The following is a 14,106-nucleotide window of genomic DNA, read 5'->3' on the forward strand; positions in this document are numbered from 1 at the left end:
CAGTGAGGCTCACTCTTTGTCAGATTTGAGCCCTCCGTTGGATTCTCAAATCATGTTTTAGGTGCTTGGAGCTGTTATTATAGTATTCCCCTTCAGGGGGCTCCAGCATAATTTGTGGTGCACTGTATGTTCCATAACATAGCTCTGGTAAGCAGACTATACATTTAGGAGCCCCAAGAAGAAATGCTAGATGACAGCATACAGGCTGTGTATGAATGTTTCATAATTTTCAGGGAGATGAGCACCATCTCCACCTGCCAGGTGCATCTGAAATAATCAGATTGAGGACATCATTTCAGTTAGGCATCAAGCATTGCATGGCTGTGGAAAAGATTCTCTCTTAACTATGAAATTGACTACATCCGTAAGCCTGCAAGACAATCAAATATATGATCCACTGCTGTATCATTCCACATAGAAGTTGCTATTCAAACAGCTATTATTTGTAATGACTTCAATGTCTAAAGGTACTGCATTATTTACTATTTCAGAGAAGTCAGTCGTTACACTATCACCATTGTACTACTAATTATCAGCGCAGTGCTTCTTGCTAGTTCCTATTTTGAGCTCCTAATTTCACGATCCTTCTTGGTGTCCTCCTAATGTCAGGAGGGACAGAACTGGCTAGTTGCTGCTGCAGAAGTGGATTTTCAGAGTGCTTGTGACAAGATTCTCACCTGAAGGATCGTATGCTGACGACTCTTCCACAGTTGTTGTTTGACTCTCTGAGAGGATCACAATTTTATGAAAACTCTGGATTTGTAGATGCTTAGAAGTGACCCACTAACCTGAGACAGCTACATTATCTGGGGCCAGCTGGTTGCCTGCTCTGCATGCAATGAATCACTGGACTTCTGATTGGCTCTCATCGGTCTGATAAGTGTCAGTCAAGCTGTGGTTTAATACAATCTCTATTCCATCAAAACGTCTTCTGAGCATAAGAATATAAGAAATCAGAGCAGGAGTAGGCCATATGGCCCCTCAAGCCTGCTGCGCCTTTCAATAAAATCATGGCTGATGTGGTCTTGGCCTCAACTCCACTTTCCTGCCTGTACCCCATAACTCTTGACTCTCCTATGGTTCAAGAAACTGTCTATCTCAGCCTTGAAGAGATTCAAAATGACTCAGCCTCCACAGCTCTCTGGGGTAGAAAATTCCAAAGATTCACAATACTCCGTGAGAAGAAATTCATCATCTCCGTCTTAAATAGGTGACCCCGTATTCTGAAACTATGCATCCGAGTTCTAGATTCCCCCATGAGGAGAAACATCCTCTCAGCATCTATCAGCAGCTGTCAGGTCCCCTCAGAATCTTGTATGTTTCAATAGGATTATCTCTCATTCTTCTAAACTCCAATGAGTATAAGCCCAAACTGCTCAACCTTTCCTCAGACAACAACCCCTTCATCCCAGGAATCAACGAAGTGAACCCTCTCTGAACTGCCTCCAATGCAAGAATATCCCTCCTTAAATAAGGAGTCCAAAATTGTGTGCAGTACTCTAGGTGTGATCTCAAAAATGCCCTGTACATCTGTAGCAAGACTTCCTTCCTTTTATACTCCATCCCCCTTGCAAAAAAAGTTAACATTCCATTTGCCTTCCTAATTACTTGCTGTACCTGCATGCTAATCTTTTGTGCTTCATGTATGAGGGCACCTAGATCTCTCCATTTACATAATATTGTGCTTTTCTATTCCTACCAGAGTGAATAACCTCACATCTTCCCACATTATACGCCATCTGCCAAATTTTTGCCCACTCACTTAACCTATATCATTTTGCAAACTCTGTGTACTCCTCACAACTTGCTTTCCCACCTAACTTTGTGTCATCAGTAAATCTAGCTGCAATACACTCATTCCCTTCATCCAAGTCATTAATATAGATTGTGAATAGTTGAGGCCCCATCACTGATCCCTGTGGTATCCCACGAATTGCAGTTTGCCAGCCTGAAAATGACCCATTTATCCTGACTCTGTTTTCTGTTAGTCAGTCCTCTATCCATGCTAATATATTACCCCATTACCATGAGCTCTTATCTTGTGCAGTAACTTTTTATGTGGCACCTTATCAAATGCCTTTTGGAGCCTGTTCCACTGTTCAGTGAGATTGTGGATGATCTGTATCCTAAAACATTCTAAAGGTTACACTTTTCACAGAGCTGCCCAAGGTTGCAGTGTGGAGGCAGGGGATGTCAGACGGCAACCCATGCTAGCTCCAGCACCCTTTCTGTCAGTGGCATTATTACAGGCCTACTTTAGACTGCTACTACTTGCAAGTTGGTCAGCATTAATTGGGAGCCCTCTTTAATACTAGTGCAAACATCAGCAATGGACATCCCCATCTGCCCTGACAATTGTCGCGTTATTGGAAGCTGCCCATAGAATGTTCACATGTTCGTAATATTCAGCTGGCATCCCCTTTTTAAGAGCAGGGCATTGAAATCATTGTCATGAATAGGTGGCTGTCACTGGAACCTTCCATCTCGGCCACTGTCCCATCACCATCCCTCATCAGTGCTCTGTGATTCACCTAGTGAAATTAATTGACTTGAACTATCTATAGGCCTACATGTGTTTTGATCTGTGCCAGTGTGCACCTTTAGATGTGTCTGAGTAGGGTGCTAAGGGCTTGATAGATGTTTGTGAGTTTGCAGGACTGGCTTGTTTGTGAACATTATCTTCATAATTCTGCAAAATCTGCTTATTCTTACAAGTAGAGGGACATTTTGAACTTACCACATAAGAATGATATTAATGTACTACATGCCCAAAAGAAATATAGATATTGACTTGATGATTACTTTTCAAAATTCCACTAAAGGCTTCTTAGTTATTTGGCTTTCTGATGATCAAGTTTCATCATTCAGAAGGGAAGACTAATAATCTGCTGTCATGAGTCCTCTCACTTTTCCATCATGGATGTCCCCAGGATCTCAATTGCTTCCTTGTCATAGTGGATCAAAGGTCTAATCTAAGGCTGACTGCACTCCTGTTCCTCTGTATTGTCTGCATTCTTCACCATTCTTCTGCAAGGCAACACAGTTGCACAATGGAGTCGGCATTGACCGTGCCAAGCATGTTGATAGGGAGGTGACAAAATCAAATGGGTGTTTCGGTCAATGAATAGTAACATTCTCTATTCAATTGTGAGCATTGCAATGAGACCAATTGCAGACATGTTCCTATGTAGAGGAACAGTGCAAATGTTTGTGTGAGAACTGTGAAGTTTCACTTACAGCTTTCAGTTACTCTGTGCTAATGTACAGCTATTATGCATGTAATGGTGCCTAGATGAGTTCTGGCAGAAGCATATGTTATCATTTACTTGCCCATTCTTTTCACATCATTAAATTTCTTGTGGCACTAAAGTGCCATGTGGAGTTTTGCGAGATGCCATTAGTGTCACCTTTCCATTTCACTGCTGCCAGCGACTGAATTGCCCACTTCCCCTTTCTCCGAACAAAACCACACCCTCAACTCCCTTTTGCCTTGCTCCCTCTGTCTTCGCCTCCAGTAACAAGTCTAAAGAGTTCATGGATTTCTTTGTTGCTAACAATTTGAATTTATTTATTTATTTAGAGATACAGCACTGAAACAGGCCCTTCGGCCCACCGAGTCTGTGCCGACCAACAACCACCCATTTATACTAACCCTACAGTAATCCCATATTCCCTATCACCTACCTACACTAGGGGCAATTTACAATGGCCAATTTACCTATCACCTGCAAGTCTTTGGCTGTGGGAGGAAACCGGAGCACCCGGCGAAAACCCACACGGTCACAGGGAGAACTTGCAAACGCCGCACAGGCAGTACCCAGAATTGAACTCGGGTCCTTGGAGCTGTGAGGCTGCGGTGCTAACCACTGCGCCGCCATGCTGCTGCCTCCTTCAACTCACCCTCACTACACCTGACTTCTCCAGTCGTCTACCTATATGGACAGTGATCCTCAGTCATTCTGCAGTTGCACTCCCAACTTATATCCTTACCCTCTCCATTTTCATCTCTTCCATGATGGCCACCTACTGGTCTCTTGATTCCTTCCCACTCCTAACTACTCAGCTAACCCTCATTATGCTCATACTTGTCAACATTGTAACTGTCTCTTTTTACTCATGCAGAGTCCCTTCCCCTTTCAAAACTGCTGTATTTGCAGCCTCCGCCAAAGAATCCATTCTTGATCCATTGGTCTTCTATATTTGTAACCTTTTAAGTCATTCAAATGTGTTGTCTCCTCCGAGCACCATGCATATTTTTCCCAAAACTGCTTGTTCAAATCATTTCATTCGACTTCTACCCTGCTGACAGGAATGAGAGCTTCTTGGACAAGATCATAGATTACACTTCTGTAACTGTCACGACAATGCATTATGCCTAATGCTCCTTTTCAACCTTTCTGCAGCATTTGATATAGACAACATCACCATCTTCCTGCATTGCCTCATGTCAGTAGTGCCATTCTGTGGGAGGACCAATCCTACCTGTCTAAACACAATGGCTTCTGTACCTGCCCCACACAATCCCCTCCAGTCCCGAAGGATCTTTCCTTGGCCTCCTTGTCTTCCTCATCTACATGCTGCCCCTCAATTACATCTTACCTCTCTACCACTTCCTTAACCACACAATAGCTTCTGTACTGTCAGACTGCCTGTAAGTTATCAAGTTATGAATGAGTCAAAATTTCTCCAGCAGAATATTAGGTAGATCAAAGCCAGCATTTATGAGAATTAACATTGCTCCCTTCCCACTGACTGCAGCCCTTTCCCCCGTTACTTGCTCAGGCTGAACCAATCCATGCAAAATCTTGGCAAGCCATTTAACCCAGAGCTGAACTTCAAAATGTACATTCTATCCATCATCACAACTGCTTACTTCACCTCTGCAATATTGCTTGCCCCACCTCTACCTCACCCCTACTGAAATCCCTGTCCATTAGTATGTCATGTCTAGACTTGATTTTTCTAATATTCTCTTTGTTTGCCTCCCATCTACCATGCTTCAAAAAGGCCAATGTGCAAATCTCAGCTGTTTCTACCCTACCCCACACTAGCTCCTGCTTCCCTATCACTCCTGTTCCTGCTGATGTACTCCTGTCCCCAAATGCACTGTAATTAGTATCTTCATTCTTCTTCTTGAACCCCTCCATGGACTTGCCCCACCCTACCATACAACCTTCTCCATCCTTACATTCCTCCCATACCTTCAGTCCTCTGACTCTGGCCGTTAATGCATCCCTCTCACCCTGCCATTGATGGGAGAGTACTTAGTTGCCTTGGGCCTGCCAGTACTCCCTTCTTAAACCCAACCCCCACCCTTGCATCTTCATTTTTCTCTTCACCTTTAAATGTGTTCTCGAAAAACATCTTTTTAAAGTATCTTTTGGTCACCACTCCTAACTCTCTAGCCATGACTTGATGCCTGTTTCTACATTCCTTGTTATCTAGTTTATTGTTTCTCACCTCTGTAAAGCACATTTTTTCATTACTGAGCTATGTAAAGTAAGTTGTTACTATAAGAATACAAGTCCTTTTTTTTAAAAGAACACTGGAATTGGGCCACCAGTAGATCATATTTCCTACAAATTTCCATGTGTTCCATTGATGGTGACCAATTTGGTAGAGGTGGGGAATTCTCAAGGGATTTACATGCAGGGTAGTATTTAACCCTTGCCAAAAACTTCAGTAGAAGCTTTTAATGATAGACTGCCAAGTTCTCGCCAGTACAGTTTTGTAAGTTACCTCTTTGTGACTTCAGAAGTCACAATCTATGATTACATTGGTTAGTTAATAGGTTCATGTTTAAGTAGTTGTATTTTGATCATACTATTGTAATAAAGCTGAGACCAATCCTCTGCTAATGTCCCACACAGACACTTCACTGGATAGCAATCAGGTTTGGAAACCGTGGTTGAATTTTTCCCCTCTGTAACTCTAGGGACATTGAACCAATTGTCTGTGAATGTTACTATACTCACAATTAGGAAATCTCTGCTCTCCATTTTTCAGCTTCCTAAATATTTTATTCTCATGATACCATAGTTCTTTCTTTTGGGCCTCCTTATCTCGAGAGACAATGGATACGCGCCTGGAGGTGGTCAGTGGTTTGTGAAGCAGCGCCTGGAGTGGCTATAAAGGCCAATTCTGGAGTGACAGGCTCTTCCACAGGTGCTGCAGAGAAATTTGTTTGTTGGGGCTGTTGCACAGTTGGCTCTCCCCTTGCGCCTCTGTCTTTTTTCCTGCCAACTACTAAGTCTCTTCGACTCGCCACAATTTAGCCCTGTCTTTATGGCTGCCCGCCAGCTCTGGCGAATGCTGGCAACTGACTCCCACGACTTGTGATCAATGTCACACGATTTCATGTCACGTTTGCAGACGTCTTTATAACGGAGACATGGACGGCCGGTGGGTCTGATACCAGTGGCGAGCTCGCTGTACAATGTGTCTTTGGGGATCCTGCCATCTTCCATGCGGCTCACATGGCCAAGCCATCTCAAGCGCCGCTGACTCAGTAGTGTGTATAAGCTGGGGGTGTTGGCCGCTTCAAGGACTTCTGTGTTGGAGATATAGTCCTGCCACCTGATGCCAAGTATTCTCCGAAGGCAGCGAAGATGGAATGAATTGAGACGTCGCTCTTGGCTGGCATACGTTGTCCAGGCCTCGCTGCCGTAGAGCAAGGTACTGAGGACACAGGCCTGATACACTCGGACTTTTGTGTTCCGTGTCAGTGCGCCATTTTCCCACACTCTCTTGGCCAGTCTGGACATAGCAGTGGAAGCCTTACCCATGCGCTTGTTGATTTCTGCATCTAGAGACAGGTTACTGGTGATAGTTGAGCCGAGGTAGGTGAACTCTTGAACCACTTCCAGAGCGTGGTCGCCAATATTGATGGATGGAGCATTTCTGACATCCTGCCCCATGATGTTCGTTTTCTTGAGGCTGATGGTTAGGCCAAATTCATTGCAGGCAGACGCAAACCTGTCGATGAGACTCTGCAGGCATTCTTCAGTGTGAGATGTTAAAGCAGCATCGTCAGCAAAGAGGAGTTCTCTGATGAGGACTTTCCGTACTTTGGACTTCGCTCTTAGACGGGCAAGGTTGAACAACCTGCCCCCTGATCTTGTGTGGAGGAAAATTCCTTCTTCAGAGGATTTGAATGCATGTGAAAGCAGCAGGGAGAAGAAAATCCCAAAAAGTGTGGGTGCGAGAACACAGCCCTGTTTCACACCACTCAGGATAGGAAAGGGCTCTGATGAGGAGCCACCATGTTGAATTGTGCCTTTCATATTGTCATGGAATGAGGTGATGATACTTAGTAGCTTTGGTGGACATCCGATCTTTTCTAGTAGTCTGAAGAGACCACGTCTGCTGACGAGGTCAAAGGTTTTAGTGAGATCAATGAAAGCAATGTAGAGGGGCATCTGTTGTTCACGGCATTTCTCCTGTATCTGACGAAGGGAGAACAGCATGTCAATAGTCGATCTCTCTGCACGAAAGCCACACTGTGCCTCAGGGTAGACGCGCTCGGCCAGCTTCTGGAGCCTGTTCAGAGCGACTCGAGCAAAGACTTTCCCCACTATGCTGAGCAGGGAGATTCCACGGTAGTTGTTGCAGTCACCGCGGTCACCTTTGTTTTTATAGAGGGTGATGATGTTGGCATCGCGCATGTCCTGGGGTACTGCTCCCTCGTCCCAGCACAGGCATAGCAGTTCATGTAGTGCTGAGAGTATAGCAGGCTTGGCACTCTTGATTATTTCAGGGGTAATGCTGTCCTTCCCAGGGGCTTTTCCGCTGGCTAGGGAATCAATGGCATCACTGAGTTCCGATTTGGTTGGCTGTATGTCCAGCTCATCCATGACTGGTAGAGGCTGGGCTGCATTGAGGGCAGTCATAGTGATAATACACAAATGGATCATCCCTAGCAGTGTAGTGATTAGTTGCTGTTGCAAAGACCAGTTTGTTTTAAGAGCAATTGAATGGTCTTGCAATTAGAAAAATGATGCTGTATACCTTGAAAGAGATGTTAAAACAGTCACATTTATTTTATATTTTGCAGTTGGTACATACCATTGTTTATCCTCATCTTTCTGATGATGTCCTGCTACCTTCACATTTTTTATGTGGCTAAACAGAGGGTAAGAATCCAGATTTGAAACTCCTGCAATAAAATAAATTTGTGCAAAAAAATCAATGCTGAACTTGTATGGTGGTTTCTGTTTGAATTTATTTTCTTCTATTTATGGAGCAAGTGCAGTACTCATTCTACACGTCGGTGCTTTTTTAAATGATATCTTTACTATCTATCATGTTAATTAACTCTTCAGCTGCCCATTATGTCAATAATATGGTTATCATATGAAATTATTTGTTTCTGTTGCTTACTGCTTTCTGGAATAATTTGTGGATTGCATCAGCTTCATTTGCATTTTCTATAAGCAGCATGTAAAATTGTGTTAGTGCTGCAACCATTGGATAGAGCAGAAATCTAATAATAGACTTGGGAGATATTTGATTAAAACCTGAGCATGGGTTAGTCCTGATGAAACAAAGAAATAATTAATTTACATTTACATAGCGCCTTATCTCTTCTCCCACTAATGCCCCAGAGAGCTAAATATACAATGAATTGCTTTGAAGTTCAGTCACTATGTTGTGTAGGTGAACCTCTATTTTATTAAATATGCTGCTTTCATTGGTCAGTTTTTAACACTTCTGAAGCTGTCAGTATGACCATGAACCTGTGAATCACTCTTCATTGTTCTATTTTTAAATCATAGAATGCCTCTGTATTGCACTATTTTCATAGAATTTTGAATTTTTGACTTTTCCAAGCCTTAATCTGAGCTTGTGCTTGTGAAAGTGTTCAGAACATAAGAAATGGGAGTAGGAGTAGGCCAGGTGGCCTCGAGCCTGCTCCACCATTCAGTAAGATCATGGTGAATCTTCAACCTGAACTCCACTTTTCCTACCTATCTCCATATCCATTGATTCCCTTAGAGTCCAAGAGTTTATCTATCTCAGCATTGAATTTATATTCTCAGCCCTCTGGGGTAGAGAATTCCAAAGATTCAGAATCCTTTGAGTAAAGAAATTTCTTGTCATCTCAGTTCTGTATGGCTGCTCCTTTATCTTGAGACTATTTCCCCTTGTTATCGACTCTCGAGCTGGGGAAAGAGTCTCTTCGGCGTCTACTTTGTCAAACCCCCTCAGAATCTTATGTTTAAATGAGTTCACATCTCATTCTTCTGAAGTGCAGAGAATATAGGCCCATTCTACACAATCTCTTCTCATAGGACAACCCTTTCATCCCAGGAATCAATCTAGTGAACATTCATTGCACTCCCTCTAAGGCAAGTATATTCTTCCTTGGTATGGAGACCAAATATGTACACAGTACTCCAGGTGTGGTCTCACCAAAGCTCTGTAGAATTCCTTATTCTTGTACTCCAACCCCCTTGCTATAAAGGCCAACATAATATTTGCTTTCCTAGTTTCTTGCTGTACCTGCATGTTAACTTTCTTTTTTTTGTGTACAAGGACATCCAAATCCTCTCAACGTCAACATTAAATAGTTTCTCACCATTTAAAAAATATTCTGTATTTCTGTTCTTCCTACCAAAATGAATAACTTCACATTTCTCACATTATACGCCATCTGCCAACTTCTTGATCTCTCACTTAACCTATCTATATCCCTTTGTAGGCTCTTTGTGTCCTCTGCACAACTTACTTTCCAAGCAAACTAGGCTTTATTACACTCAGTCCATTCATCTAAGTCATTAATATAGATTGAAAGCTGAGTCCTTAGCACTGATCCTTGCGGCACCCCACTGGTAACAGCCTGCTAACCTGAAAATGACCAGATTGTTCCTGCCCTCTTTTCTGTCCTTTAACCAATCCTCTATCCAAGCTAATATATTATCTCCAACCTTATGAGCCCTTATCTTGTGTAACAATCTTTCATATGGCACCTTATCGAATGCCTTTAGAAAATCCAAATATATTACATCCACTGGTTCCCCTTTACCATGCAAGTTGCATCCTCAAAAAAACTCTCGTAGATTTGTCGAACACGATTTTCCTTTCATAAAAACATGGCTCTGTCTAATCTAAAGGATGACACTCCAGTGCAGTACTGAGTGAGTGCAGCACTGTCGGAGGTGCCAGCTTTTGGATGAGACATTAAACTAAGGCCCAGTCTGTTCTGTCAGGTGGATGTGAAAGATCCCATGGCACTATTTCGAAGAAGAGTCAGGGAGTTATCCCAAAGTCCAGGCCAATACTTATCCCCCAATCAACATCACAAAAACAGATTATCTGGTCATTATCACAATGCTCTTTGTGGATCTTGCTGTATACAAATTGGTTGCCATGTTTTCTACATTACAACAGCGACTGCACTTCAAAAGTACATCATTGGCTGTAAAGAGCTTGGGATGCCCTGTTACCACTTCCTTCATAATGATTTCCAGCATTTTCCTGATGACTGATGTCAGTCTAACTGGCCTGTAGTTCCCGATGTTTTCTCTCCCTCTTTTCTTGAATAGCAGTGTTACATTTGCCACCTTTCAATCTACTGTGACCATTCCAGAATGTAGGAAATTTTGGGAGATCACAACCAGTGCATCCACTGTCTCTATAGCCACCACCTTTCGAACCCTATAGGCCATCAGGTCCAGGGGAATTGTTGGCTTTCACTCCCATTAATTTCTCCAGTACTTTTCCTTTACTAAATATTAATTACTTTAAGTTCCTCACTCTCATTTGACCCTTGGTTCCCCAATATTTCTGATGTGTTTTGTGTCTTCTACAGGCACAAAATACTTTTTTATTTGTTGGGGAATTTATTTTTTTCACCTCTGCCAAATATTTTTTAGCAGCACCTGCTTTCTTTTATTACGGTAGTCTGTCTGACCCTTATATCGTACATCTTATGCCGTATTTGTAAACAAGTCACGTATTTCTATTTTTTTCAAGTTTCTCTCCATCTTCCCCCACTTCCACCTCTGTTATATTACCCTAAGCATAACTTTTGGGCTGCAACTGTAGCACTATAGCATTAATCTAGTGCTGCACTGAAAATAATTGATGGCCCTGGAGTAATGATTTTTTTCTAATTGCTGGATAGCCATGGTCCTAATGGAAGGGGCCACTATGAGTTTCTACCATCTACAGGATCAATAAAACTAACAGTGCCTGGCCTCAGGAGCTTGTGCATTTTTTCTGAAAGCCTCTTTGCAATAATAGATTGCCTGGGGTTGCGTAAGCTGGTGTCTGCTGCTGAGTCAACACTCAGACATCCTACCCACCAGTTTTGTCTGCTTAATTTCTACAAAAAGCCTTGCAAGATCGGTGCTTTGTTTATGTCTACTTCATTGTGTCCTCTTGCTGCAATCAGTGTAATATTTATTTTTAAACAGTTAAGCATTTTAAGAATAAAGTTCTATTATATTTTTACCACAGACTCTTCCAGTGTAATGTGTAACAGAGTTGCCATGCAAGGCTGATTTGAAATATATACAAAATGTAGTTTTTCCTGAGGATGGTTGGCTATTTTGATTTAATTATAAATATTTGTTTATTATAGTGCATCTTGCTGTCTTTCATAATACTAAATTCTAAATCTACAGGTCTGTATTTAGCCAGATGCATGTGAAAACACAGTCAAGTTCAGAGTGCAAAGTTAAATTCTTTTGAGACAGTCAGAGTTAGTGAGTAATCATTATAAATCAATTTTAAATAAGTGCAGTCCCTTGACTTGTGTCTAAACGAAGTTATATCTCTGCCTTTTGGGTACTGAATTTGAAAATAGTTCAAATCTTACAGATTTGTTTAAGATAAAAATTAATATTTAAATGTTAGATTTTTTTTCAATCGTTACTGTGTTGTATGAAACTTAAAGGGAAGTGCGGTATTTTTAACTACATCACCATATAGCAAATATAAATAGTTTTAGTGGTCTATTAATTCATTTATTTTCAGTCAATATCCTTATTTTTTTCTTCTAAAATGCACATGGTAAGTATTAGATATGTCTGAAAATGGATCAACTCCAAAGTGCTTGTGTTCTTATTACCCATTTTCAACAAACCCGGGTTTTCATTAGAAATGCAGTAAGGTTGCATTAATATACATTTTTAACAGCATGTGTAAGAAATTTGGTGCACTGCATTTGAATTCTTTGACTAGATTTATCTGATTGTTTGATTCTCTGAGACGTTGCAGGTTAAATTGGACAGCCTCTGTAAGTGGGCAGGAATCGCGATACGTGATTAACCTGCTCCCATTGCTTCCAATGCAGGCAGCACCCCAGCGTCATGCTGCTTGCCAATTTGCATGATAGCTGCATGCAGCAAGCACTAAATGCACTATTGAGTGGCTGCATGCCTCAGCAGGGGGCCCAAGTTCATGTGAGACTAACACCATTTACAGCTGTTAACAGGGAGGTGCTCTGTGCCTGAAGCAGATGCTGGAACTGTTTGTGGAAGAGAGTCTGGCGCAACAGGAGAGAGAGTGTGCTCCGAAGTTCTATCTCAATGCACTGGACACTTTGGTGGGGGAAGTGGAGAGGAGGAGAGATATGATCTATCCACAAAGGGCCAGGAGGCCCTCCAGACTTTGCGAAGGCCAGATAACCGTAGTAGTCAATGCCAGGAATCTAGTCCCAAGGATCTGGATGCAGTGCCACAAAAGTTTAACTACCTCACAAGAATGGTCAAGGTCAATGAATGTATCTTTAAATGTCATAGCCCACCAACTGCATCACTAGCCTTACACACTGTTCAATGTACCACACCCCCATCACTCACCTACAAACAATCTCTATCAATCATGACTCATGCCTAGCAATCATAGCTTCACATCACTCTCACATACTTAATAAGTCTCATAGCCACATCTCACAGCTGGCACATAAAATGGTTACAGCGCAGAAGGAGGCCATTTGGTCCATCATGTCCATGTGGGCTGTCTGCAAGAGCAGCTCACCTAGTCCCACTCCCCCACCTTTTCCCTGTAACCCTGCATTTTTTCTTTTCAGATAATTATTTAATTCCCTTTTGTTATGACCGACCGCTCCTGTTAAAGCCCCCTATCAAAATATACGATTCTGATTGTGGTGGGATCGACGCACTGTTAATTCAATCCCGTCGCTCCACAGATCGGCTAACATATCATTTAAAAACTTTCCAAATTAAAGAAAGACCCAGCCAAATTGTACCATCTATTAACCCCCGAATGAGGCTAATCAAACCAGGTGTCTTTAAATCAACAAATTAACTCTTTAATTAGAAGAACTAAATTCTTAAACACTATGAAGATATGCTCTTTCTTCTCTTTTGGGCCTCCTTATCTCGAGAGACAATGGATACGCACCTGGAGGTGGTCAGTGGTTTGTGAAGCAGCGCCTGGAGTGGCCATAAAGGCCAATTCTAGAGTGACAGGCTTTTCCACAGGTGCTGCAGAGAAATTTGTTTGTTGGGGCTGTTGCACAGTTGGCTCTCCCCTTGCGCCTCTGTCTTTTTTCCTGCCAACTACTAAGTCTCTTCGACTCGCCACATTTCAGCCCCGTCTTTATGGCTGCCCGCCAGCTCTGGCGAACGCTGGCAACTGACTCCCACGACTTGTGATCAATGTCACAGGATTTCATGTCGCGTTTGCAGACGTCTTTATAGCGGAGACATGGACGGCCGGTGGGTCTGATACCAGTGGCGAGCTCGCTGTACAATGTGTCTTTGGGGATCCTGCCATCTTCCATGCGGCTCACATGGCCAAGCCATCTCAAGCGCCGCTGACTCAGTAGTGTGTACAAGCTGGGGATGTTGGCCGCCTCGAGGACTTCTGTGTTGGAGATAGAAAGGGAAGTTAGACTGTGACAATCTTTTATCCCTCAAAAACTCTAAAGTCAGATTGATTCCATTGAAAGTATCTGCAAGTCGTTAATTGTTGAAATTCGCTGGAGAAGGAAAGCAACATTTTGAGGACTTAGAGCAACATTGGCCTGTAAATGTGCAAGGACTCTAATTTTTTCTATTTTAAATGTTGTTTATATCTTCATAGGACCGTATGAAGATATAAACAACATTTAAAATAGAAAAAATTAGAGTCCTT

At 42.4% G+C, this 14,106-nt stretch overlaps 1 protein-coding gene across 3 annotated transcripts in view; it reads left to right on the forward strand.

Annotated features, from left to right (window-relative positions):
- The window catches only part of si:dkey-100n23.5, a 293,233-nt gene that overhangs the window by 181,099 nt on the left and 98,028 nt on the right, over positions 1-14,106 (forward strand). For all 3 annotated transcript variants that reach the window (XM_068040644.1, XM_068040642.1, XM_068040643.1), the window contains one exon: positions 8,054-8,132. In XM_068040644.1, coding sequence (XP_067896745.1) covers positions 8,054-8,132 — 79 coding nt within the window. The remainder of the gene's footprint in view (positions 1-8,053; positions 8,133-14,106) is intronic.

This window comes from Heterodontus francisci, chromosome 10 (assembly GCF_036365525.1).
Source record: "Heterodontus francisci isolate sHetFra1 chromosome 10, sHetFra1.hap1, whole genome shotgun sequence".
Taxonomy (NCBI): Eukaryota; Metazoa; Chordata; class Chondrichthyes; order Heterodontiformes; family Heterodontidae; genus Heterodontus; species Heterodontus francisci.